The sequence below is a fragment of the Motacilla alba genome, chromosome 7 (assembly GCF_015832195.1).
Source record: "Motacilla alba alba isolate MOTALB_02 chromosome 7, Motacilla_alba_V1.0_pri, whole genome shotgun sequence".
In the NCBI taxonomy this organism is placed as follows: domain Eukaryota; kingdom Metazoa; phylum Chordata; class Aves; order Passeriformes; family Motacillidae; genus Motacilla; species Motacilla alba.
Window position 1 is genome coordinate 14,564,019 of NC_052022.1, and position 24,680 is coordinate 14,588,698.

The 24,680-nt window shown below is 42.4% G+C and overlaps 1 protein-coding gene across 4 annotated transcripts in view; it reads left to right on the forward strand.

Moving 5' to 3' along the window:
* Positions 1-1,059: 1,059 nt before the first annotated feature.
* SMARCAL1 (SWI/SNF related, matrix associated, actin dependent regulator of chromatin, subfamily a like 1) overlaps positions 1,060-24,680 on the forward strand; it is a 34,702-nt gene continuing 11,081 nt past the window's right edge. Inside the window, exons 1-10 of one of the 4 annotated variants that reach the window (XM_038142994.1) lie at positions 1,060-1,129; positions 1,934-2,894; positions 3,576-3,626; positions 6,202-6,462; positions 7,649-7,699; positions 10,461-10,641; positions 11,592-11,742; positions 14,544-14,702; positions 16,448-16,513; positions 24,244-24,384. In XM_038142994.1, the coding sequence (XP_037998922.1) occupies positions 2,024-2,894; positions 3,576-3,626; positions 6,202-6,462; positions 7,649-7,699; positions 10,461-10,641; positions 11,592-11,742; positions 14,544-14,702; positions 16,448-16,513; positions 24,244-24,384 (1,932 nt within the window). In that variant the 5' untranslated portion in view covers positions 1,060-1,129; positions 1,934-2,023. Of the gene's footprint in view, positions 1,556-1,933; positions 2,895-3,575; positions 3,627-6,201; positions 6,463-7,648; positions 7,700-10,460; positions 10,642-11,591; positions 11,743-14,543; positions 14,703-16,447; positions 16,514-24,243; positions 24,385-24,680 lie in introns of all 4 variants that reach the window. The other 3 variants (XM_038142995.1, XM_038142992.1, XM_038142993.1) reach the window with 3 other exon arrangements.

Sequence of the window (24,680 nt, forward strand, 5' to 3'; positions counted from 1 at the left end):
ACCAGCAATGCCCAAGTGGCCAAGAAGGCCAACGGCACCTGGCCTGTATCAGGAATAGTGCAGCCAGCAGGAGCGGGGCAGTGATTGTCCCCCTGTACTCAGCACTGGTGAGGCCACATCTTGAGTGCTGTGACCATTTCTGAGCCCCTCAACTCAGGAAGGACATTGAGGTGCTGGAGTGAGTCCAGACAAGGGCAACAGAGCTGTGATGGGTCTGGAGCAGCCGAGGAGCAGCTAGGGGAGCTGGGTGTGTTTAGCCTGGAGAAAAGGAGGCTCAGGGGAGACCCTATCATGCTCTGAAACCCCCTGAAAGGAGATTGCAGCTCGTGGAGGTAGGGCTCTTCTCCCAGGCAGCCAGGGACAGGCTGAGAGGACACAGCCTCACGCTGCACCAGGGGAGGTCATGGTGGGACCTTGTGAAGAATTTCTTCACAGAACGGGTGATAAGACATTGGAATGGGCTGTCCAGGGAGGTGGTGGAGTCACCATCCCTGGAGGTGTTTAGGGAAAGACAGAACATAGCACTCAGTGCCATGGTGTGGTTGACATGGTGGTGTTTGGTCACAGGTTGGACTCGATGATCTCAGAGGTCTTTTCCAACAATATTCAAAAATGACAAAACAGCCTTGCAATGCCAGCTGCTGCTCCAGTCCCGGGGGCAGAGTCCTTCCTCACTGCTGACAAGTGCCGTGACCCGTTCCCACACATCAGCTCACTGAGGACTCCCCGCTCAGCCACCGTTCAGGAACAGCTGCCATTGGCGCGCCAGACCCACACACCCGGGGCAGCCAGCGAGGGGGTCCGGTCCGCCCCGCCCGTACAGCGCTGGGTGCTTGCTGGGGCAAGGCTTCAGCCTGGGGCCGGCAGCAGAGTCCCCGCACGCCGTACGGGGCCTGAGCGGGTGGCGGGGCGCCCCGGATAGCCCCCGGCTCCCTCCACGGAACGCCGCAACGCCGAGATGGCGCCGCGACCGGAAGACTACATTTCCCAGCGCGCCGCGCGCCCCACGCGCCGCTTTTATCTCCCGGCGTGCTGTGCACTCCCGGCCGCTCGGAGCCGCCGGGCGGTAGCGCAGGGCCTGCTGGGAGCTGTAGTGCCTCGGCAGCGCTCCGGGCCGTTCCCGACGGCGGTGAGCGGGCGGCGGAGCCTCCGGGGCGGGCGGGAAGAAAGCCTGACCTCCGGGACCCCGGGGGTGGCGGGGGGACCCGAGGGACGGGTCGGGACTTCCGTGGAGTTTGGGACGGGAGCCTGCCCGGCTCCTGGGAGAGGAAGGGGCAGGGTGAACCCCACCGCCCGCAGGAAGCTGAGGAACGGCGGGAGCGGGCATCCCGCAGGACACGGGCAGCGAGGGCATGGAGCGAGGCGGGCTGCTGGGAGAAAGCACGGGAGCCAGCTCCTCCCTTCTGTTTGAAGGTCCGTGACCTGCGATCGGAGGTTTCCCAGGAGGAGCAGGCTCTGTCCTGTGGGGTTCAGCATGTATCCGCCACGCTCTGTGAGATACCCAGGAACCGAAGGTGAACAGGGAAGATGGGCATCGTCCCATCTTTGCTAAAAGGTACCCGCAGTAGGACATACTAACACCAAAGGGATGTAATCCTTTGCCTCCATTTGCCTTCGCAGGGCTGGCTCTGCAGTGCAGGGTGTCCCCGTGCTTTGCTGTTTTATTAGTTCTGCTGAGAATTGCAGAGAAGAGTACTCAGAACAGTAGTGGAATAGCAGTTTTCTCCTTTTTCCATATGTTTTATCCATGCAGGACTGGCATGCAAGGTTTCATCAGTGTCTGTCACCATCTACTTGCTGATAAAGGCTCAGCATTGATGTGATAGCTTTGCTGTACTAGTAGATTCATGTAGGATCAGTTACAGTAATAATCACTAATACTAAGTCATCAATACAATAATAATCTCTTCTTTTACATTTTTTCTTCCTGTAGACTGGCCTCTCTTCCTCTAAAAAAGCACTTGCCTCTGTGATTAATTCCCAATGTAGTTTTGGTACGGATTTGTCGTTGGAATTGTTGAAGATGTCATCAGGTCTTACAGAGGAGCAGAAGAGAAGGATTGAAGAGAACCGCCGGCTCGCTTTGGCTAGGAGAGCAGAGAGGCTGGCAGCCCAGGGAGCTGGGCACGTGGGCACCGCTGCAGCTCCGCAGAGGGAGCAGAGTCTGGGCAAGCCGGGAAGCTCGAAGGAGGAAAACAATTATGTCAGGTTCACCAGCCAGCACCGACACAATCCAAACACGCCTGTGGAGCAGAAGAGCTGTCTCCAGAAAGGCTATAACCATTGCACAGCAAAGCAACAGATGGCTGGCTCACACAGAGAGCAGCAAAAGAGTTGTTCAGAGGACTCGGAACAAGTGAGTGGCCTAAAGCAGTTCCCTGCGATGATCCCGAATTCTCTGAGTTATTCCCATAAACATTTCTTGGATGCTGGTAGTCAGGAGCATGGACAGCACACTTCAGTTAATCATGGAACATTCCAGCAGCCCGAATGCTACCCAGCTTTCAAAAACCCCACAGGACCACCTCATCCAAGATTCACTGATAACGGGCACCCTGATGGTAGTAAAGATGTACAAACTCAGAACAAATCTGCCGTTAAATACGTTTCACCACCAAGGAGTGCCGCCCTGAGCGATTCAGAAATGCTGGCAAGCATAAACAGACCCACAGAAAGAACAGGGGGTGGTTTTGTCTCTCAGGCCGGTGGTGGGATGCAGAAGCTGACCAGCTCTGCTGGTGTGGGCTCTACCTTTGAAGCTGCCTCTCACAAGAAAGCAAATAATGTTACAAAAGGAAAATGTGTGAAATATGGGGAAGACCGGTTCCAGGTTGAAATAGGGTATAATGCTGAACTTATTGCTGTCTTTAAGAAGGTACCAAGCAAAGCCTATGGTAAGAATTGGTTGTTTTCTGTTATCTGTTTTAAATTGGGTTGAAGCTTTGGCATCTGTTGCTATTGTAGTTGCTACTTGCTGTACCTATTGCTGGGGTGGAATATGTGGCATTAAAGGGGGATTAAAGAAGTAAATACAGATTAAATTGGATAGAAATTCTGGACATAAATGGCTTGAGCTTGGATTTAGAAAAGAAGTCTGAAGCCTTGCTTTATGAGCAGTGCTCTGAGAAGTTTAGTGGCAGCAGCTGGTCAGTGTGTTGGAAGTGAAGGGAGCAAAGTAATTCATAAACTGGGATATGAAAATGGGTCACTTCAGCTACAGTTCAGAGTTATGAGCTGATTCTGTTTCCTGGGTTACAGAGAGCAGTAGAATCTCTCCCTTTTGTCTTTCTTCTGATCTTTTACCATTATCTTTATTGGTTATAGTCTATTTTTGTTTTCCCTCATGTGTTGCTGATCTCTGTGGATGGCTGTTGCATTCTTGTCTTAGTATTCATATTCCTCATGGATTTTTCTGGTGTAAAAACTAGTAGTTTTTCTGGTGTTTTTCAGATGTGTGGCAAAAAGTTTGCATGAGTACATTGAATACGCTTACCTCACATGAACATTTCATGCCACCAGTTTTTTTCTGCCCCAAATGATTCACATTCTGCCCTATTACTCTTGCCCTACTTTAGATCCTGCTATGAAAAAATGGAATTTCAGCATGGAAGATTACAGCAGTGTCTGTAAGTAAATATTGCACGATAAAAAACAAGCGGAATCTTGACACCCCCATCTTCCCCTGCTTTCCATAGTTATTATTTAGCTTTGTTAGTGTCTTGGGTAATAAACGTAGTGTCACTTAAAGATAATGCCCATCTTTGGCTCATAACATTTTTCTGATACTTTGTAGGTGATTAGAAATAATTTAATTTTTCATGTAATCTAAATACCAAGCGCAGGTTGCACTTTCTCTACCATCAAATTTTTCAGCAACCAGCAAGATCATAGGAGAATTATCTGCTGTGCTGGTACTTGTTTTGAATTTGTTTTGAAAGCTGAGTGTGTTCCAGTGGGCTAATGCCTAATTTCTGGGTCCATTCATGTATTTTCTTTTTAAATAGCTCTCATATAAACACTTTCATCGTTCATTTTGTGTGTCAGAAAAGGATTAAGGGTAGTTCTCCAAGGTTTTGAGTGAGACTGAAAATGAATTTGCCTTTTTTTTTTGGTATGACAAGGGTGGATTTATCTTTTTTTTTTCCTATCGTGTCATCTTATTCTGGAAAGATTGAGAGATTATAGAGGCAAACACTTCAGATAGGCTTTTCAGAAGCACACTGTACTGAAGTGAGTGATAAATCACTATTGATTTCAGTGGGAACAGAATTAGGCCTGTGTTGAGCACTTTAAAAAACCACAGTTGAGTGCTGGTATTTTAGCTTCCCATGTGGGTTGCCACACATTTATAATTTAAATGCTGTTGGGTTGCTTGAAGTGTATCAAGTACAGATGAGAGCAGAGTCTCTGTACCAAGGAGCCTTCAAATGAAGAGAATGGCTTTTAGAAATCAAGCATTTTTCTGTAAAGCTATGAAATACCTGAGTACTCTCTGGAAAGTTCCTATTTACAAGTGAAGACAGCATGTGACCAACATTGGCCTGTGAAATTGGGGAAAATAGCCTGAGAAAAGGGAACTTACTTAAAAGGGCCTTGAAAATGTAAAAGTGAAAGTGTAAAGCAAATATTTTAAAGTTCCCACTTGCAATTTAGTTTTTTTGAATAAAGTGATCCTGTATCACCTTTTTTTTTCTTTGTGCTATAAATTTAACATGCAGTCAAGCCTAGAAACAAATGTTCAAATAAAGGAGTAAAATATGCTTTCTTCCCCCCTAATTTCTTTCAGTTTTTTTGTAGAGGTGACCTCTTACTGCACAGTGCTAAACCAGTAGCATCTAAAATCTTTTGCTTGGTGCATTAGGAGGAGAAGGTGTAAATTGGTGTTTTCCAATCCCTCTAATTTAAAAATTATTTTCAGTGGGTACTCCTAAACTTTTTATTTGGAGTAGAAATCTCAAATGTTTGGATTTATTCAGGAAGTCACTTATTTTAAAATAAGGTTGGATGATACCTAAATGGTTTATTTATTAATTGATTAGGAAGAAATTATCTGATTTTTTTTTCTCCATTTTCACATCTTGACCACTGAACTTAAAGTTTGTACTTTTTGGTTGTGTATCAGTTTTCTGTACTACTTAAAAAGTAGCAGAGAGGATCATGATGTGCAGCTCAGTGCTCAAAGGACTGGATTCACCTGGGTTTATTCTAAACATCTCCCAGAGAGGGGAAGTTGCCTTCCACAAGTACTTGAAGGCAGAGTGTGCTTAATGGTCCCCTGCTTTTGAGTCTAATGGACTCTGGAGATGTTCACGAATCTTTGTGTTACTGTAGTATCTGTGAGGTGGAGGCTTGGGCACAAACTTCACTACTTTGGTGCTATAAAAAGTATCAGAAATAGTATTCCCGTTTCTTAACCATGAGAGTTCAGTTCTAATAATAAAGGCAACACATGGGTATAGATTGGCAGAGAACCACAGGGTAAGTGGCGTGTTTATTACTGTGGATAGCTGTGTTCTCAGGCTAACATCTAGAAAATGCTGTGTCGCTCCACTCTCCGTGCCCTGGCATTGTGTCAGAAGTGATTGCTGCTGATGGGTAAGACAGGAGTGCAGATGGCTGGGTGGAAGTGCAAGTCTAACTGTAAGACACTGAATAAAGGGTAATGAACTTAAATTGTAACAAAAGAGATTTAGGAATTTGGACTAGGTTCCTTCCTACAGCATTCCTCCTAGATGGGTTGTCTATCAGACGCTGACGTGAGGCAGGAGGCAGATATTTTTAAATCTTTCTCCTTTGTTGTTTACAGAAGCACCTTCCCATCTTTTCAGACACATGCTATTGATCACCATGCCCCTGTCCCTGTGATTTTCTGAGTGAAAGCACTGTAAGGCTGTGTGCAATTTACTGCTAAATGTGCTTCTGGAGATTGCTTGTCCTGGCCTAGGGAGCCACATTTTAGAATTGCTGACAGAGAGGGAGCTTAGTGCAATCACAATGCTGGACAAGCCCATGTTCATTTACTATCACATGTTCCCTTTGCCCCTGCTGTATTCTCTGTGGAAAATCCCACCAACCTCCTCCTCCAGGCCATTGCTTTCTCTATTCTTTGTCCCTGTGAATGAAAGCAGGGAATCATCATTCCTTTTAAACTTGTGTGGGTTCTTTGTTATTAATTCTTTTCTATATCTCTGTTCTCCCTAGTGGAAGCAGCAAATCAACTTTCATCAGTAATTCTGGCACCACTGGAAGGAGACAATATGGTTGGCTTGGCATCAGGCTCTCATTTTGTTGGCAGTAGGGTTGATGTGAAATCCCTCTTGAAGATGTGCAAGAACTGGAAGAAGTCCTCAGCCCTTGTCAAAGGGAAGTGTGTGCTGATCTCTCGCCTGCGATTTGAGGTTGATATTGGGTATTCTGCAGAAGTGATTGGAGTGTTCAAAAGGATGGATTCCAGAAATTACGGTGAGTCTCCTGCTGTGTCTGCTTTTTAATAATGGCCGTGTTGGGGCTGCTCTTGCTTCATAGATAAGACGTTTTAAGAGTACATCCCTCTGAAAGAGTACATGAGAATGTGCTTTGATGAAGATTTTAAAGGATCTTGTAGTTCTAGTTTAGTGTTGTATCCATGTCCAGCACGTTGTCCCATGGCAGAACATGTCCACAGCCTATTAGCTGAGGTGATAGTTCAGATCTCAGCATGACTACATTGACATTTACTGTAAATACTGTAAATGAGGTGGGTTGTGCTGATTATTTGCCAGCAGTATGGAGACCGTGCAAAGTTCTTGTCTTTATTATCAAATGCAGCTGGATGTTCTCTTACTTCTGCTTTACTATGGTGTATAGTGGCTGCAACTGCCTGAGCAGATTTAGTTTACCAGGAGTTTTACCAATGTTTTCAAGGCAAGTGTAACTGTAGCGCACTTTTTATGTTGGCGTTCAGATTTCTATGGTAAATATAATATTTTTTCCACTTGTAATTTGGGAATTGAGACACAGTGATGAGGTGATGTGCACAGTGTCACAGAAAGTCAGTGACAGCATGGAGAAGAAATTCTGGAGCTCTAGTTCTTTGGGCAGGGCCCCACCTCCTTGTTGTGCCTTCACCTGACTGAATTCAGACTTCTTTCCCTGGATGTTGCATACAGATGCTACCCAGGGATAAGCCTGCCAGATAGGTCTGGCATTGATGTTACATTTTGGATATTGATGAATTTCCTTCTGTACCCTCCTGAGCATTTGACTCTAGGGTGCGAAGGCCCAAGTGAAAGTGATTGTTTTACTGACTGAAGTCAGAGTTTGTTGGTTCACAAGCTGAAACTTTGCACATATTCTTCATTCCTTCTTGCAGGGAAGAGAAAGTGGTTGCCAAAATGCTTAAGCAGTTGGGTTCATTAGGAGAACCGATCTTGGCTTGCTCTGTTGATTCCACTATTTCTAGATGTGTGGTCATGCTTTTAAATCTTCTCCAAACTAACTGCTTAACACGACAGCAAACAGAGGAGAATTGATTTTGATCAAGGTAATAGTTCTTCTAAAACAGTTTTGAAATGCAGAGGATATAGGTAGATAGACGTGTTCTTATGGACAGAGAATTCAATCTTTTTTTAAAAGAGACTTACGAAAGTGTTTGTTGTAACTATTGCAGATATGAATACCAGAAAGTGGAATTTCCTGCTGGAGGATTACCCCAAACTAAGTGAGTAGCTGTGTTTCTCCAGTGAAGGAGAACTTCCTGTGCATCAGTTTCTGTCTGTTGCCTTTTGCCTTTATATATCTGTGTAATGCTGCTGAAACTGTGACTTGCCAAACTGAAATGTAGAACTGTACAGGAAAACTGTGTTTTGGTATGTTTTTGTTGTTTTTTTTTTTCTAATAGATGCAACTTTGCAAAATCATCCAGTCTCTGCAGCATGCTTCTAGCACATCTGCTTCTCGGGTTTTTATGTTTAATTGAGGTTATAGAGTGCTTTGAGATGAATAGCATTGCACAAATCCTATGGATTATGACTATTATTTATCGTTCCAGTCAGCATGCTGTGTTTGCTTCGGTGCTCATGTGAGGGTTTGTGGCTGTGGAATTTCGTTGGGGTAAGATTCAGAAGGATAATAAGCCAGGTGCTCTATGCACATCGTTAGGGAGTGTGAGTGTTTCAGAGCTGAAATGCTGTTTCTCAGAGTACTTGTTCTCCAGCATGGGCTCCTGCTTCCATGGGATACCAGAGTGTGTTTAATAATTGAGTAAGTGCCTGCTTCTATGATGCATGCCTTAATAACGTTAGTAATGGTTGTAGGGCTGAAAGCCATGTGGTGGGGCCGTGTAGGAAGGCCAGGTCTTGAAAACAAGTGAGTGTGTCTTGGAGGAGACTGTTATGAAACTGCAGGGTTGGGATGTTGACATTCCTGCTGATGATCACTCACAATTTGGTCAAAAGGCCTTTTGTACACTCAAAGAGCCTGATCCTGTAGCATGTGCCAGGCAGTCTGAGCAGACACATCACCTCCTAGTCTGTCATAGGATCAGTCATGCTGCCTGGGAGTTGTACACATTACATGAGGTATTCAGAATCCCACAGATTTGAGGAAAGGAAAATAATTCCATGAATCTTGCAGAGTGTAATTTGTGAGGGCATTTGAGGATTCCAGCACGTGCCTTTTAGAGGAGCAGCATTTGCTTTGTTGCCTGTTCATTTGCCTACATCAAAATTAAAAAAAGAGAATTTAGGCTGGATGCCATTTCCAGCAGAGAGATCTGTTAGCTTGGAACTGTTTGTAGAGGTTAATGTCTCTTTGCCTAGTTGCTCAGTCATCTTTATATAAAGGTCACGTCACTAAAAACTGTCTGTTGGATGAATCATGCTGGTGGCAGATATATCTTAATCACTCTCCCAGCTCATGTACAGAACAATAGCAACAGAATTATCAGTGAGCAAATTGTAGCAATTATGCTAACACGCAGCTCGGTCTGTGAGTGTAATAACAAGCTTCTGCTGTTCTTTGGATGGAGAGAGTTCCTGCTACTGAAGAAGTATAAATTAAACCAGAGAGTTTAAAAAGTTTGGTCATTGCCCAACCACAAATGGAAATCTTTTCATATGTATATTTCTTGGAATTGCTTTCCCCCTTTATATGGCAGGGGTCCATCCTGCTGTTTTCCTCTTGGAGATGACTGAAACAAAAATACCTAACTGAATTCTGGTGCATTTACTGCTGGTGTAGTGAGTTCTAATTTTAGTTGTTTTTCCAAGCAGGTTTTTTTTTTTTTTTTTGTCTTCTGGACTTCATATACAAACCAACTACTAAAGAAAAAAAAAGGAAGTTGCTTCCTGCAATAAAATTTTGTGCACCTGCCTTTGTGTTCCTAGTGTAGAGGTGTCTTTGATTTCATAGTCACTGGACAAAAATGATTTAATAAGTTTTCCTAGTTATAGCTCACTGTGTGTTTAAAACTGGTGTTAATTTGCTTAGAAATTAACTGTTGGATTAAAAAGAAGCACTTTTATTTTGGGGGGGGATGGGATAGAAAGGCTGCTGGAGGGGACTAAAATAAGGTCATCCAGGAGGAGAATTGGCTAGATGCTCTGATGTGTGGGTTGAAAAGATGAAGGCTCTGAGGTCTTGGCATAATGGATGCTGGGGATCCCTTTAGTCGAACTGGGAAGGTAGAGTTGTGAGGCTTCATGGGTGGAGGAACACTGGTACTGAGGAGCTGAAGTGGCTGCCTGTAAGCTGGTTCTGGCCTGTAAACTGCTTCTGTCCAGGAGAAGAGCAGTGGCCACCAGCTGGCCAGGGAGGTGCTGTAGGTGCTGAAGGATGTGTGTTGAAGTGCTGCTGCTGGTGGTATGAGTGCTGTTTCTCTGAGTCTTGAGGTGCTTCCTGCTTTCTTACCAAGTGTGGTAAATAAGTGTGGTAAAGTGGAGGCAGAACTCAGCTGTGTGAATTCAGGGAATAGGAGATGAAGAGAATTTTCAAAATTGAAGATGAATTATATTCTTTAGGTAACTGTCATGGGTCACTTCTGATGGTTTTGGTATGGTGGAAACCTCAGAGGTACAGAATCCCAAGGTGAAGATAAAGATGTCCCTGCTTTCTAGGCTTCAGGAGCTCTTTTGTTCAAATCTGTACTTCATTTCTGAGTAAAGTGTGCCCTAAGCTGCCCTCAGCATGAATAATCCAGCTCCAGCTGTATTAGTAGCAGTCGTCTCTGAATGATGGCATCAGAGTTGCAGTATTTTATAATCAAGTCTAAGTAAGAGGGGAGGAGATGTGATTCATCATGTGGTTCTGAAATAGACCTTAGGGAAGAGGCCAGGCTAACACCTGTGCATGATGCCATGATTTCTGTGAGCTGTTTCACGATAGGAAAGGATATTTTTGAGGTTGAGGGTTGTGTCTTGAGATCCATTATGGAAGTTGTGTGTGTTTTCCCTTCAGATAATAAACTTCTCTGTTCTTTGCAGTGCAACTGTTACTGGGCCTCGCGTCTGTAGAAGTGGAGCCACTGCCTGAAGCAGTCATTAAGACCTTTGCTGCTCAGCTGCAGGGATCTCCATCACTGACAGACATTCCTGATGCTGACCTTTCAGTGGTGGACTCCAAAATTGTGACAAGCCTCATGCCCTTTCAGCGGGAAGGTGTGAAGTATGTCCTTTTTGCATGCTGTTAAGCACTAGTTCTTGTCTACAATTGTGTAGTTTATATTGGTGCCAAGGTTGCCTTCTTGTACATGGAGGGTTCTGCATTTCTCTAGAGTCTGGCTCCATTATACTCTGCCACTTTGGGCTTTTGATTGTTTGGTATAGGATGGTTTGTTTGGGACATTTTTTAAAATTTTTTTATTATTTTTTGGGTGACACATCTGTTTTATTTCTAGATAGAATTCATCATGAGTCAGGTGGAAAGTAGCATTTTCCTAGTCTAAAAAATTGATCAAATGATACATCTCTGACCTCCCTCTTGTGATTCAGTATGTACATATTTGTCATATGATTTTTTATTTTGTAAGGTAATTGGTTTTTTTCCCAAGTGCATCTCTTCTGTTGTTGTTGTTTTTCAAATATTAAATACGCATAGGAAGGGACCAGGAAATGGGACCCAAGCCCTAAAACATTTAAAATTACTAATTATATGTACAGATAAAAGTTTAAATGTCCCTGTCCCATCATACATGATCACTAGTTGTTGATTTCAATGTGCAGTCCAGGATGGTCTGTACTTAATGGTCTTAAATTGCTACTGATTTTAGTAATAATTTCTTAGCTCTGCCAGAATGAACTCTGGAACACAACGTGAGTAATATCATGGAAAAAATGTGCTTTAAATAATTGTAAGATCTCGAGACTACTTCTCATATGAAATCAAAATCTCTAAGAACTGAGCTGAACCACTCTGTTAAGGAGTTTCCAAGCTTTGAGAGATTTGTAGGAGTTGCTCGCTTGTTTGAAGACTAAGGGAGAAAATCCAGCTTTACTGAAGAACCCAGATCACTTCCAGGTGATCCACATCAGAGGCTTGGTCTCGACTTGTGCTCATCTTGGTTGCCAGATAGTAATCCATTTCTTGACTCGTCTTTCCCTCTCTGTTTTCCCCAGTTTTGCAATTTCCAGAAATGGACGTTTGCTCCTGGCAGATGACATGGGCCTGGGCAAGACCATCCAGGCCATCTGCATTGCTGCCTATTACCAGCAGGAATGGCCCTTGCTGGTGGTCACTCCTTCTTCTGTGAGGTTTACATGGGCAGAGGTACTGTGGGCTTGGCCATGTGCATGGGGTCAGGGAAGAGCCTGTTTGATGGTTAAGACTGTATTGTGCTTTGCAGAAGTTAAACTTCTAAATGTATTAAGACAAAGTGCCTTGCCATTGACTGTATGGTATATGCCTATTTTTTAAAATTTTATTGGCTGATTTTCTTTTTGTAGTCCGCCTGATCTATTGGGAAAAGGGACAGCTAGAGAAAGTGTGTCCTCTGACCCTCTGTTAATTTTTTTCCTGCAAGTCAGTTGGCTCCAAGTGGGCATTTTACTCATCAGTGTCAAAGATAATAGTTACATTCAGGCAATTGTCTTGTATTTGAGCCCATCACAGCAGTATTTGCTAGTTCCTTGGCTGGAACAGAGCCCCAGATGCTGGGAATCTCCATTCTGTTCAAAAAGCCCCATTATCATCATCATTGTCTGTCATAATTTGTCTTTTGGCCTGTCCAGTGTATGCTGCTGACTCCTCTGAGTCCTTTATTAATGTTGGTCAGAGCCCAAGAAAGCTTGTATAGTTGAGAAATGTGTCTTGAAACAAATCACTGCCATAGTTTGTACACTGAGGCTGTTGGGTTGCCATAGGCCAGTGAAATGTTCACTGTGGGAGAAAAAGGTGAGCCAGAGCTTTTAGGTCAGTGAATTCTTTCCAGAGAAGGAGGAGGTGGGAGTTTGGCTTTTCCTGGAATTGAAAAGTGTTGATGAGAAAAGTGATGAGAAAAGCGTTGACTTGGATTTACTGGTTTTGTGCTATAACCCGGTTGTTGGAGCATCTTGGTGTGAGTTTTATTATCCAGTAGAGTAACAAAATGCAACAAAGTTACTGAGAAAGGGATTGATGCTCATCATACTTGAAATCTCAAGGTCTGTAGACCTGTGGGACAACACCTAACCTGAATCCATCGCTTCTGTGGGATATCTGCTGGGAACAATTTGGGCCTAGGTTTCCTGAAGCATTGGGCAACTGCAAATAATCTTCTACATTCTGCTTCAGGAGATTTAAGAAATATGAGGCATTTTTTTTTCTGGTTGTTTTGTTGGTTTTTTTTTTAAATTTGAGTGCTTGATTTCTTCCTTCTGCTACTCCCGGCTGCCCAGGAGGCTCCCGTGGGAGATGTTTCATTAGGACACTTGCTTTAGAGATCTGCTTGATTTTTGAGTATGTGATGGAGGCAGAAGTAAGAAAAATGTGTCACAGAAATTCAGAAGGTGAAATTTATTATAGTCTGTAATCTACTCAGTTCATTCTTGTACAGATGTGTTGTACTGTAATGCTACAAGCTTTTGTGGTGTCTGTGGAACCAAATCAGCAGAAATTTTCTTCATCTTAGCGATACCAGTGCTGTATTTTGGCTTTCTGTGCTCAGGCCACTGAGTGACTTTATAGTCAAGGTGCCGTGGGAAGGGACAAGGTACTCTTGGGTCTGAAGTGTTGCACCCGCATGCTTTTAGAGTTCAGCATTGAAATTTAAATAATTAACAGGGTAGTTTCATAGCACTTCTTGTGGACTAAGGTCAGCACCCCGTAAAAAATTCAGGATCAATTTTATGGTGTGAATTAGTCCCATGCCCTTTATAAAAGGAGAGGGCAGTACAGTAGGGGTTTCCAGGTACTTTCCTTTTGCTGCCACCTTTGTCTTAAATTCTGACGTGGTGTCAAGCACTTACTTTTTGGGTGGTATCTAACCTTGCCTCACTTGGTGGTGCTTTCAGTAAGTGGAGAATGAGAGTTCATTCTTACTTTCTCACGTACTGAGAAATGTGAGAAGCTCACTTTTAACTCCTCCTGCTGCTGCATGAGGTTGCTGAACAGTGGAGAGGAATGATTGTGGTTGAGGGATTTCAGCAGGCAAAGCTCCTAGAGACAGAGATGCCGTGTGTCATCACCATTTGGTTACATTTCTGTAGGGACCAGATCCTGATGGGCCCAGACAGTTTTCTGCAGAGCAACACCATCAGAACTCAAATGTTGCAGAGAGCTTGGTGTCACTGGGGACAGAAGTACAAGGGAAATGGTGGGTGGTCTGGCTAACAGATGGGTTTGGGGGAGGATATCTTGCTCTGGTGTGTGGAGCGTTTCAAGGGGTTGATTGAATGACAATTACCACATGAATTTCAGCTGCTGTCATAGAGCAGCTGGTGTGTTGTCAACTTGATCTTTTCATTTTGGTTTTTTTTTTTTTTTTTTGTTTTGGTCTTTTTTTTTGGTGGACTTTTTAAGAAGAGGAGGTACTGGAAGAGCTTTGTTCATCTGGATGAGTTGTACTTCACCCTCTCCGTGGAGTAAACATTGCTATAGTCATAGATGTTTACTGCTTAGAAGTCTGTGTTTCACAACTGTAGGTTTCCTGTTGAGTGGGAAAAATAAATTTCCCTGTAAGCAGTGTTCACAGTATTGTCTGGCTCTGAGCATAGCAGGTACCTTTCTCAAGAGGTTATGGACATTACCACTAAAGATCAGATTTTTTGGAGGTTTTTTGGGTATTAGTGGGACTGGTTTGTTTTTCTTTTGTTGTTGGTTTTTCTTTTTTCCAGTTAGAAGGAATAGGGTTTGAGCTTTCCTTGCTATATAAAGTAGATGTTGCCTTGTAGCCCGAGTTCTGTTCTTGATATTCCCATTACCAGGGAGGTTGCCATGGCTGCTTGCCCTTACTGTGCTGCAAAGTGATGTCTAATGGTGGATCGGGTGGGTCCATGTTCTAAATATTCATGAGGATGTTCTGTGTGTGTTTTGGGATCTTGACAAAGAAGATAAGCACCAGAATGCAATTAATTTCTTTCCTTTTCCTCCAGGCATTTCACAGATGGCTTCCATCCTTGAGTCCAGGAAGCACCAATGTCATAGTGAGTGGGAAGGACAACCTAACAGGAAGCTTGATCAACATCATCAGTTTTGATCTCCTCAGCAGGATGGACAAACAACTTAAGAGCACATTCCAAGTAGTAATTGTTGTAAGTGGCACATGAAAATCTTCAAGTTAATGGTATGCTGCAAATGGGGTAGCCTTTGTATGGCACAGAAGTTGTGAAGTGGGCCTTATTTAGGACTGAAAGTATCTTGTAATTGTGGCTGTGATCACAGCTGTCTTCAAGAGTACAAGCATGAGGTTTTTCTTAAACCTTTTGAAATAACTAGTAGAGTTTAATTCCTTTGTGATTCCTAAGGCTGTGTTTTCACTGTTTTTACTGGTTACGGTGCCTCTCTGATTTCATTGTGCTTGGTCATGTCCTCTACCAGAGAGAAAAGTGTTTAATGTGGTGTGTCACTACAGGAGTCATGGAATTGTATCTTCTCAAGTCTTGGACTTGAGGGTGGTGTTAGTGTTCATCCAGTAAACCAGATAACCTTTCAACATCAAGTATGTGGGTAAAGCATCAAAGAAATCCCCCTTAGCTTGTGTTCCACTGACAATCTGCATTAAGTCTTCTTTGACCATTTGTATAGTTTCTTTTGTAAATTACTTCAAATTCCCGTTTTTGTCTTTTTATAGAGCCACAGTAAATAGTGTTTTTCTGGATTTCAGTTACTAAAAATTCAAAACATCTAGTGTTTCAAATCCAGCTTGGATCAATGGAGAGCAAAAGTGTATATGTAGCTTACTATGAGTATTTGATGTTCTCAGTCTAGTTTTCAGCACACACACGCCTGCCCAAATATCATGACAACTGGAACATATTTGTCTTTCTGTTTCTCAGCATCAGATGGGAATGTGGTAATAGATGGAGTTCTTTGGAGACCAAGCTACTCATGGGGAAACTGATCTTTTTCATTTTTCTATTTTGTCTCTTACACACACTGACTAAACATTCTGTCAAGGTGGAAATGCAGATTATTATTTTTGTAGGCTTGAGGCTACTGCCTTGGAACTTTTAACCAGCCCTGAACTGGCAGATGTTCTTTCTGTGTGTTTATATGTTCAAATTTGGACCCTTGGTAGGTTTGTGCAGATGAGAGTAGTCCTACTGCATGCTGAGCTTTCCTGCTTTTTCTTCTGCTCTTCTTTTGGTGGCTGGGAAAATTAATATAGCTTATTTGTTTTTTGGGAGGGAGAAGGCTGTGTCTGAGAGGCTAAGGAGTTACATTGTCTTTGCATGCTTGTTTCTACACATATGGAAAGATGAGAATATACCCTTGGAGGGTGCCAACTGCTTTTTGTGCCTTAAATTCTGCCTTACTATAGCAGTAGAAGTGAAGCCCATTTAAGGGTGATGTCTGAAGTAGGAGACTATTACCCACCTGGTGAGCCCTATCAGCAGAACAGTTGGATCTTAATTAGATTTCTTTTTTTCCTTATCATTTGCATTAACCCCTTATTAAGGAACTGGCACTGCATAGGCCTCCTATGTTTGCTGCATTTGAAAGATACATAGAGGCAAATCAGTATCAGTTATGGAAATAATATTCCTCTTTCTCCTTCCCTCTCCAGCCCCCTCTGCTCACTTTTTTTGGATTTTCATTTATGATTCATGCTTGCAAGGTTTGATTTTTGTTCTGTTGGCTTGCAGCTGCAGGTTTGAGTGCAGGAAGCCTGCTACTCTGCATCCTGTCTTTTTGTTTAGAATTTGATCTGACTGTCCCAATGCCTGAAATATCCTGAATGAAAGGTCTGCAGTACTAGATAGCTGAGAATACTGGGAATTTGTTCTGTAAACCTGCATTTTGAACTGACTTTGCTTTCATGCTTGTTTTGTTTCAGGATGAATCTCATTTCCTGAAGAACACAAAAACTGCACGTTGCCAAGCTGCCATGCCTCTACTCAAGGTGTGTATGCTGGGTGCCAAAGTGACCTCAGGCTCCCAGGGCAGTGTAGCTCCACTTACCAGGTTTAGGAGGCAGCAGCTGAATTCTTTTGGTGTGCAAGGGGAAATCCAGGTAATAGTGTAGATCCAAGCCTGAAATTTGGCTTTACCACTTCTTTCTGTATAAATATTAGATGGTAAAACCTAACAAAACAACTTCAAAAGCTCAACATAGTTGTGATATTGCCACTGATGAGTTCTGTGATGACAGGGAAAAGGGAATATCAGAACTTATTGAATGTATTCAGGGAGAGAAGACAGAATTTAGTGGTGTCAAAATAGCTTGTTAAATGAGAATAATCATTGTCAGTTACTTCTTGGCACACAAATTGCTGCTGCATGTCAGAATGGCATTGCCTAGGGCTCCTCCCTGGTTTTAGGGTTCTGGACTGTTACTGCAGGCTTCCAATGCATTTGTGTGGCTGGGGCTTAGCAGCATTCCTGCTGGTATGTGTATAGAGCTACTGGGAAATGGCAGAATGTGAGGTTAGTGGGACAAGTGGCCCACAGAAGGGAGGCACTAGTCAATTATGAGATACCAGGAGAAATGTGAATTCCAATGTTTGCCTGTTGTCCTGGGATCAAAGAATCAAACTCAGCCTGGTAGCCTCTAACAGATGCAGACTAAAGTTATGGGTAGTTTCTAGACACTGCAGGCTCTATACATTGGAAGAACGTAGATGCAGTTCCTCTTCAGCAATTAACCAGCAGTATGTATAAAGAGATCTGATCTGTGATGGCTTTACAGCAACCACCTTTAATATGCAAGATTCTTGATGGCATGCTGAAGATGACTGTCCTTGAATAACTTGGTTGTTCTTCTTAAAGGCCTGAACTCGTGTCTTCTCTTGGTTTTCAAATCACTTCAGGCTTTTAATGTTTGGAAGCTTAAGTAGGAGGTCCAATTCTGTGAGCAGTTTGAAATACAGTAATTAGGGTGTATGTCTGAAAATCGTGGAAAATAACAAATTCGCCCTCATTTTGAGGAAAATGCTCAAAAAACAGCCTCATCTTTTGCTACTTGAAGCTTTGTAAGGATCAGCTTGTCAAAATTTATTTGCAGGCTTCAAGATATGAGAGTGAAAGATGGTAGCTGTTAGGCAGAGGTTAATTGCCTGTATGCACTTCCTGAGAACTTACAGTTTTAGGCTGTCACATCACTGGTCTTAAAGAATTGAGAGCTGATGCTTCTGAATCTGAATTTCAGTCTTCTGAAAGCATTAAGAGTTTCATATTCATATCGTGCATTATCTCACCTGCAATGAGCCTGCAGTACCAGATGTTTTGTGTTAGATGTTCGGGTAAATTCTGTTTGCCTGGTTGCTGACTAAAATTTCTGAAATATTTGCTGTAATAGCCATTTTTCTCTCCTTGCTTTCCAACACAGGCATTTTGCTCTAAAACTATCCCCTTTGGCAGCTGTGTCTTCAGCTCCTAGTGAGTGATGCTGTGGTCACTCCTGACACAACACATCACACCAATATTTGTGTATTTGAAAGAACTGCCAAGTTATCAGGAGCTTTCATCACTTAAGTACTGAATCTAGCAACTATACTATGTGATACTTATAGTAAGTAGCCAGTGGGGTAGAAGTGGGAGTATTTTCATTATTTTACATGATACCTTGAAGTTAGTGAATAAGAGGTGTGGCAAAACATGCTGCTGAGGATAATATTCTTGTTCTTGCCTTCTTTATGTTAAGAGGATTTGAGCAGCAGTAGGGCTCTCAGAAGAGACTAGAAAAAGGTGCAACTGTAGGCAAGTCCTTAAGAGGTAAAGTGCTTCTAATACCCCAGTCCCTACCTTAAGGTTGGTGTGAAGCTGTGTCAGTGCTGTAACCAGAGGCCCTGGAGCTAACGCATGTCTTGTTTGTCTACCCACTGAGCATTGCCGTTTCTGTTAGCATAATACCACTTTAAACTATCTGAAATTGCCATAGTTGCTGGTGTTTCCTATGAGGATCTCAATATCCTAAAGTATAAAAGCTTGAACTGACTTTTAGGGACCAAAAAAACCAAATCTACTTAAGAAATGTGGTCCTTGGCTTACATGCTGCAAAGATTTATGAGTCCATAATGACACTGGACAGATCTAAGTTAAAATGTTTTGGAGACAGAAATGTTTGTCAGTTCTATCCATACTTAATTAATTCTTTTTATCTTGATAGAATCTGCACTTTTGACTTCTCCATTTGAATTATAAATGAAATACCTGAGTTGTTGCAAGTGTTTATACAGAACTGTACAATAATTGGATTGAATTGGCACATTGATAATAAAGATGACATACCTTGGATATTATTTTCTAATTTGTCTTGTTAGATAGCCAAACTGAATCTTCACCCCTCAAATCTTTATCTTGTCGTTACAGCATTCAAAGCCTTATTTTAGTTTTTATGTCTGATATTGACAGGTTTTTAAAATGAAAAAAAAACTGGTGTTTTTAGCCAGTCAGTCATAATTAATCTTTTCCTGCTTTCTTGTATATATTGCAGAGTGAATGTGGTGTGGAATTGTCAACCAAAGCCACGTATTAAACATGTCACCTAAGTTTGCCCCTTGGGGATTTTTAGACATCTTTGTAAGATTAACAAGAGACGCAAATTTTGTGTGTGCAGCACTCAGTATCTTTTCTGACGTACTTAGGTGCTATCCTGACAGAGATTCTGAAAGGTTTTACTTGGGACAGAGGAAGAGATTTTGTAATGGCTGGATGTATGCAGTGGCTGTGTTCACTGCCTCACGGCTTACCCCAGGTTGTCATTAGTTTAGAGTAAATATATAGACATGTTATGCCAAATTTACTGTTAGCAGACAGAACTTTGAGAGGAACTTATAATTGCATGAACAGTAAGATAGAGTGAAATAGCATCAGCAAGATGTTTAGGCCATATATCTTATTCCCTTTGTGTTCCAGTGGATGTGCAGACTTGTGGGTGTGCAGACTTGTGGGTGTGCAGACTTGTGGGTGTGCAGACTTGTGGGTGTGCAGACTTGTGGGTGTGCAGACTTGTACATGGAGGAGAATGCTCTGTCTGCCTAAGTGAAAGGAGGTGGTAGAGTTTGCACACAGTCTGTGTGCATCCCTGCAGAATTATGGAGAAGCATGGATTGAAAGCTATAGTAGAAAACAGTCCTTTGATGTTTGGTCATGTGGCAAAAATGCTGCTTTCAAAGGCAGCCAGCTTTCACGCCAGCACGTCTGTGCCAGCAGCTGCCTGAGATTTGTCCCCAGCTGCAGCAGCTCTCACGTACTCAGGGGCTAGAGGTTGCTGCGTTCACAGTGGTCTTTGTGTCTTGTTTCCATGCACATCAAAGTGAGAATAGCTTCATACTGTTGGGCTGTAGTTGAGTCACCAAAAGGCCTCGTTAGGCCTGGCATGTCCTTCCCCCTAACTCAAAGCTGTGTCAATTGGTAATAGGACCTACTTGTCATCTTGCTGTTTTCTGTAGTCTGGTGTTTGGGACTAAGTTCTCCTAGGCATACTGACAACACTGGTTTTTCCCTTCACCTATGCCCTGGATCTGCTTCCCTCAGAGGCAGTGAGTGTCAATAGTGTTACACTTCTTGTAAGCATTTTGTTTTCTTCTTGTAAGATTAGACTGGCTCAGAGACATAAACGTAGGAAAGGGAGTATACATACTACCAATATCCTTAAACCAGCAAAGCCTCAGGGATGTGGATGGAGAAGAAACAAACAAAACTGAAGTTTTTCACTGATGTGTAGTAGGATCTCTTGGGGACCAGAGTGGAAAGGATTCTACATATTTTGACCAGACAAGGTGCTGCATTGTCTTTATTCTTCTGTAATTGCATGGAATACTGCAAGGCATGGAAACTAGGAATGGAAATGGAAAATGGATGATTTTTTTGGAAACGTTACACTAAGTAATGAAGAACTGCACTGGAAACTGATAAGTAAAAGGTGCTATCTAATAAAAAATTCTGTTGGCATTAAATGTTCTTATACTCTTTGTGGTCTCTATGAGCATTGCTCTCCAACACATGGATAATATTACTAATTTGATTGTTCCCATTGAGCTGCTGTTCCAGTTAATAGTCTGATACACATCCTGATGTTTGCAGGGTTAAAGGTCTTTGGTTTTGTTATGGGAGTCCAAATACACTGTGTGGCTGGAATCTAAACCTTTTATGCTTGCTGCCATAGAGGAACTTAAAAATGGTGGAGAGAAACAGGTCCATGCTGAAGGTAGAAGGTGAGGAGGGAACACAAAAATTTCTGTTTCTGTCAGGAAATAAGGAGCAGCTGTCTTTAGGTGCTACAAATCTGTATGGATTAGATAAATAAACCTTTCCTTATTGTCACCTGCTGAGAGGAAGAGCTTTATCTTGAAACTGAAGAAGCTGTGGGCCCTCAGGGCTTCTTCAGATCTGCTCTTGCCTTCCAATTTTTTTTTCCTTCTTGGAATAGGAAGGCAGTTTAATTTGCTTCAGTCATAGCTTATCACTGCTGTTTGACACATGTTGTCTGTCTAGATGTTGGTTAACAATAGGGAAAAGTATTTATATTTTTTTGGAATAATTTCATCTTATGAAATGCGGAGCCCGATCTCTTGCCCAGGTAGAGCAACAGACTCCTGAAAGCAGCTGCCACTCTTCTCCTTTACCACATCTTCTGTTTCATCAGGTGATTATTTTATTATGGTCCTTCTCAGATTTTTCATTTTGCAGGATAAGCTATTCTTAAGCTAAGAAATTTAAAATGACACAGTAAGCAAAAACTGGGCACCCGAGTAAATGTACAGCCAGAACCAGCCACACTTATTTAAAAAAGTATGTCAGTCTGATAGCATGTGGCAGAGCTCCTGCTGGGAAATCCATTTAACACAGAGACAGTCATTGTATGTTAATGAAGCTCTTGGTATGTTCAATTATTTGTCTGTCACATAACCCCTCCTACTCCCCTTTCAATCATTGGTTGCTGGGTCTTGACCTCTAAAGTAAGTGCCATCATTTCATAAATTATTCTTTGACTTTCAGAAGTGACTTTTGTAAATGTTTTCACAGCTGTGGAATTAATTCTTGCCGGTGTATTTTGTAAGGCTACAGAGCCACATTTGTCTTAGGCTATTTAGTAAATGAGAACTGCAGGCCTGGTCTCCACCAGTTCCATGAGCTTCATGCCTAAATGCAACTGAGCAGCTAATGTTAGTTCATCTGCGTGGAAATATGTATCAATTGATTACAAGATCTGATTTTGCTAGAAAGTCCTTTCTGGCCCCTGCAATCTTATTTTCTGTGGCGTTGTTCCATATTATTGTTACAGACCTTTGAAGAAAGAGGCTACGTGCTCACTCTTGGCAGCACACAAGGTTCAGCAGGAAACAAGAATTAAGCAGTGATCAGTAGAGACTTCTCTGCAGGAGCAAATCTTTATTGGCATCTATTCAAAATGAGTTGCCACTAGAAAAAGAAATGGGAATCAAAGCCATTTCTTTCATCCAGAATTTAAGTCAGCCTTCAACACTTGGAAATTTGTCTTCCTAGGGTTTTTTTTTCCTTCTGTTCTTTCTTGAGCTCCATCTGTCACAGGTTTTAAAACTGAAAGGGACCTTTGGGATAATGAGTTAGACCACCTATGTTCCATGAAATTTTCTGGAATTAATTTCTGAAGTTCTTCACAGCTCTTGTAGAGTTAGTGTCTTTTGGGGTTTGTTTGGTTGGGTTTGTTGTTGTTGTTTTTATTGTGTTTTTTTTACTTTTTAGTTTGCTTTAAGTAGTTAATTAGAAGACATGTCACAGCCCTTGGTAAGAGCTTGCAGTGGTTGAATACTCTGTCTGTTCAGAAATAAGTTAGACACAGGAAAACAGCAGCTGGACAAGTTTAGAATTCAAATAACCTGTAACTTCATCATCCTCTCTTTTGACACCTATTTAGGGACTGGGGAAGAAGCCTGAATAATTGTTTTAACTACTGGGGAATTAGTGTTCCAGCCTCATCTTGTGCAGCTCCCAGGGAACACCCTCTGGGAAGTGAGGGCCTTGAGAACAGCACAAACCCTTTCAACACAGTTGTGTTTATGTTGCATTTATTATGTCCCTGGTCTGTTCTGAGTGTGTTCTTACTTGAGATGTCTGTCATCCCATGCCTTCATGTTTCCCTTTTTCTGGGAGTTACCTTCTGTTGGTCCATGAGGAACAAGTTTAATTTGGAGGTTTCTTGCACTTGTGGGACTTGCTTGTATTGCCTTTTAGCAGATATCTCAGGGTAATGTCAGTTCCTTCCTCAAAGGTTTCTGCTAGGTGTCAGATATTGTCTAGGTTCTGTTCAGTTGTCCTCTACTGTTACCTTAATTTTTAAAAATGACCTAATTTCTACTTGACCAGTTTCCTCATGGGATATGGTGTCTCTGGTCTCTGTAACTCCTTCCTCTGTTGAGTAGCATCAGCACCTCTGTCTCATGCCAACTCTGACATACTCAAAGGTTTGACCTCTCCTCTTACTTAGTTCAGTAACTATTCTGCTTTTTTAACTGTTCATGGCAATTGTCTGATCCTGGTGGTGATCACATTTCCCTCTGATCTGTTTAGTAGGGATTATTGGAGAAGGCAAGTCCCTCCTTGATCACAGCCTATATATAAATAGCTGATAAAGTCTTGAATTAATTTCCGGAACTCTTTTTCCACCAGATTTGGTTGGTAAGTGGATGAAACAGCTGAATAGATCTGAGTGACTTGTTGATCTCAGTGAAATGATAAAAGAATTTAATTTTCTTTTTCATTTAAATGTGAATGAGCTATTGGTACAGATGTCACTCAACAATCTCTTTGTTATTTTAATGAACCTGCATTAAACCATGTAGGAAATTGCAAGGCACGTGTAATTTAACTACAATATGAGAATTTACAGCTGTAGAAATTCATAGCTTTTAGCTAATAATAGAATTAGGTAATAGTGGCAGAATGAAGGTAAAAGTGTATCTTGGAGACTTTAAAGTGTAATTTTTGCCCCTACTTCTTGGGAGCACCTGCTTTAGATGCAGGCTTTCTGTCCTCTTCCTGTCTCCCCTACAACGCATTTTACAATCTTCTTACATGATTTGTATTTATTCTCTCATGTTCTAGCATCCAGCCAGGTGTGCCTACACTCACCATTGGCTGTCAGATCTTCTTCTGGCCCTGCATCAGAGAGCTTCATTTTTTTCTCCTTGCTAGTATAATTTTTTTTTTCAAAGGAACAAAGAAGTAAGAAAAAAATCTTTCTTCTTTGTATCTCTTCTCCTTTATGATAAAGACAGTCTGCTTGTGGCTTGCTGTGGCAGGTTTATTATGAGAGAATTTATTTTGGAGGTGGGGATGTACCTGCGAGGGTGTGTCATTTTCCTGGAATAGCTGATCCCAAATGAAAAATTGAGCCAGGCATAAGATGTGTCTAGTGGGTAAATGCTGATTCAGAAAGTACTGTAGTAAAAATGGATATAACCCTTTTCTTAGAGCATGTGGATAGGTATTAATAAACTGTGTGGCTTGTCCTGCTCCCTGGAAGTTTGAAGTACTGGGCTTGAATGTCTTCAGGCAGCAATCGCTGAAAGTTCCTGTGAAGGTGAAGCACTCTTCCATATAGGGTACTTGAACGGGGGGCCTGGGATTTATTTTCAGGACTCTGGTGACTTCCTAAGTTCTGCTCTGTTGTAATCTGTATGGTAATGATGCCCTGCTTGGTTTTCCCAGGCTGCCAAGAGAGTGATCCTGCTTTCGGGAACGCCGGCCATGTCGCGGCCCGCGGAGCTCTACACGCAGATCGCCGCTGTGCAGCCCAGCTTCTTCCCACTGTTCCACTCCTTCGGGCTGCGCTACTGCGATGCCAGGAAGGTACTGCCCTGGGGAAGGGCCCAACTGGGACTCTGCACACAGCACTGGTTCTTTGCAAAATGTGGAGGCTTTTTCTTCCTTCTTCTTTCTGCAAAATATTACATCTTTTTTCGGAAAGTTTCTCTGCAGAGTAACATTTTGAAAGTTTGTAAGCTGAGGAGGTGCAGCTGCTGCAGTGCCTGAGATGTGAAGGCAGTAAGTAGTGTTTCTTGCCTTGAAAGCCATGGAAATAAAAATGGGGGAAAAAAATCCCCAAACAAATGTGGCCATAACTGGTGAAAGGAGCCTATTCTTAT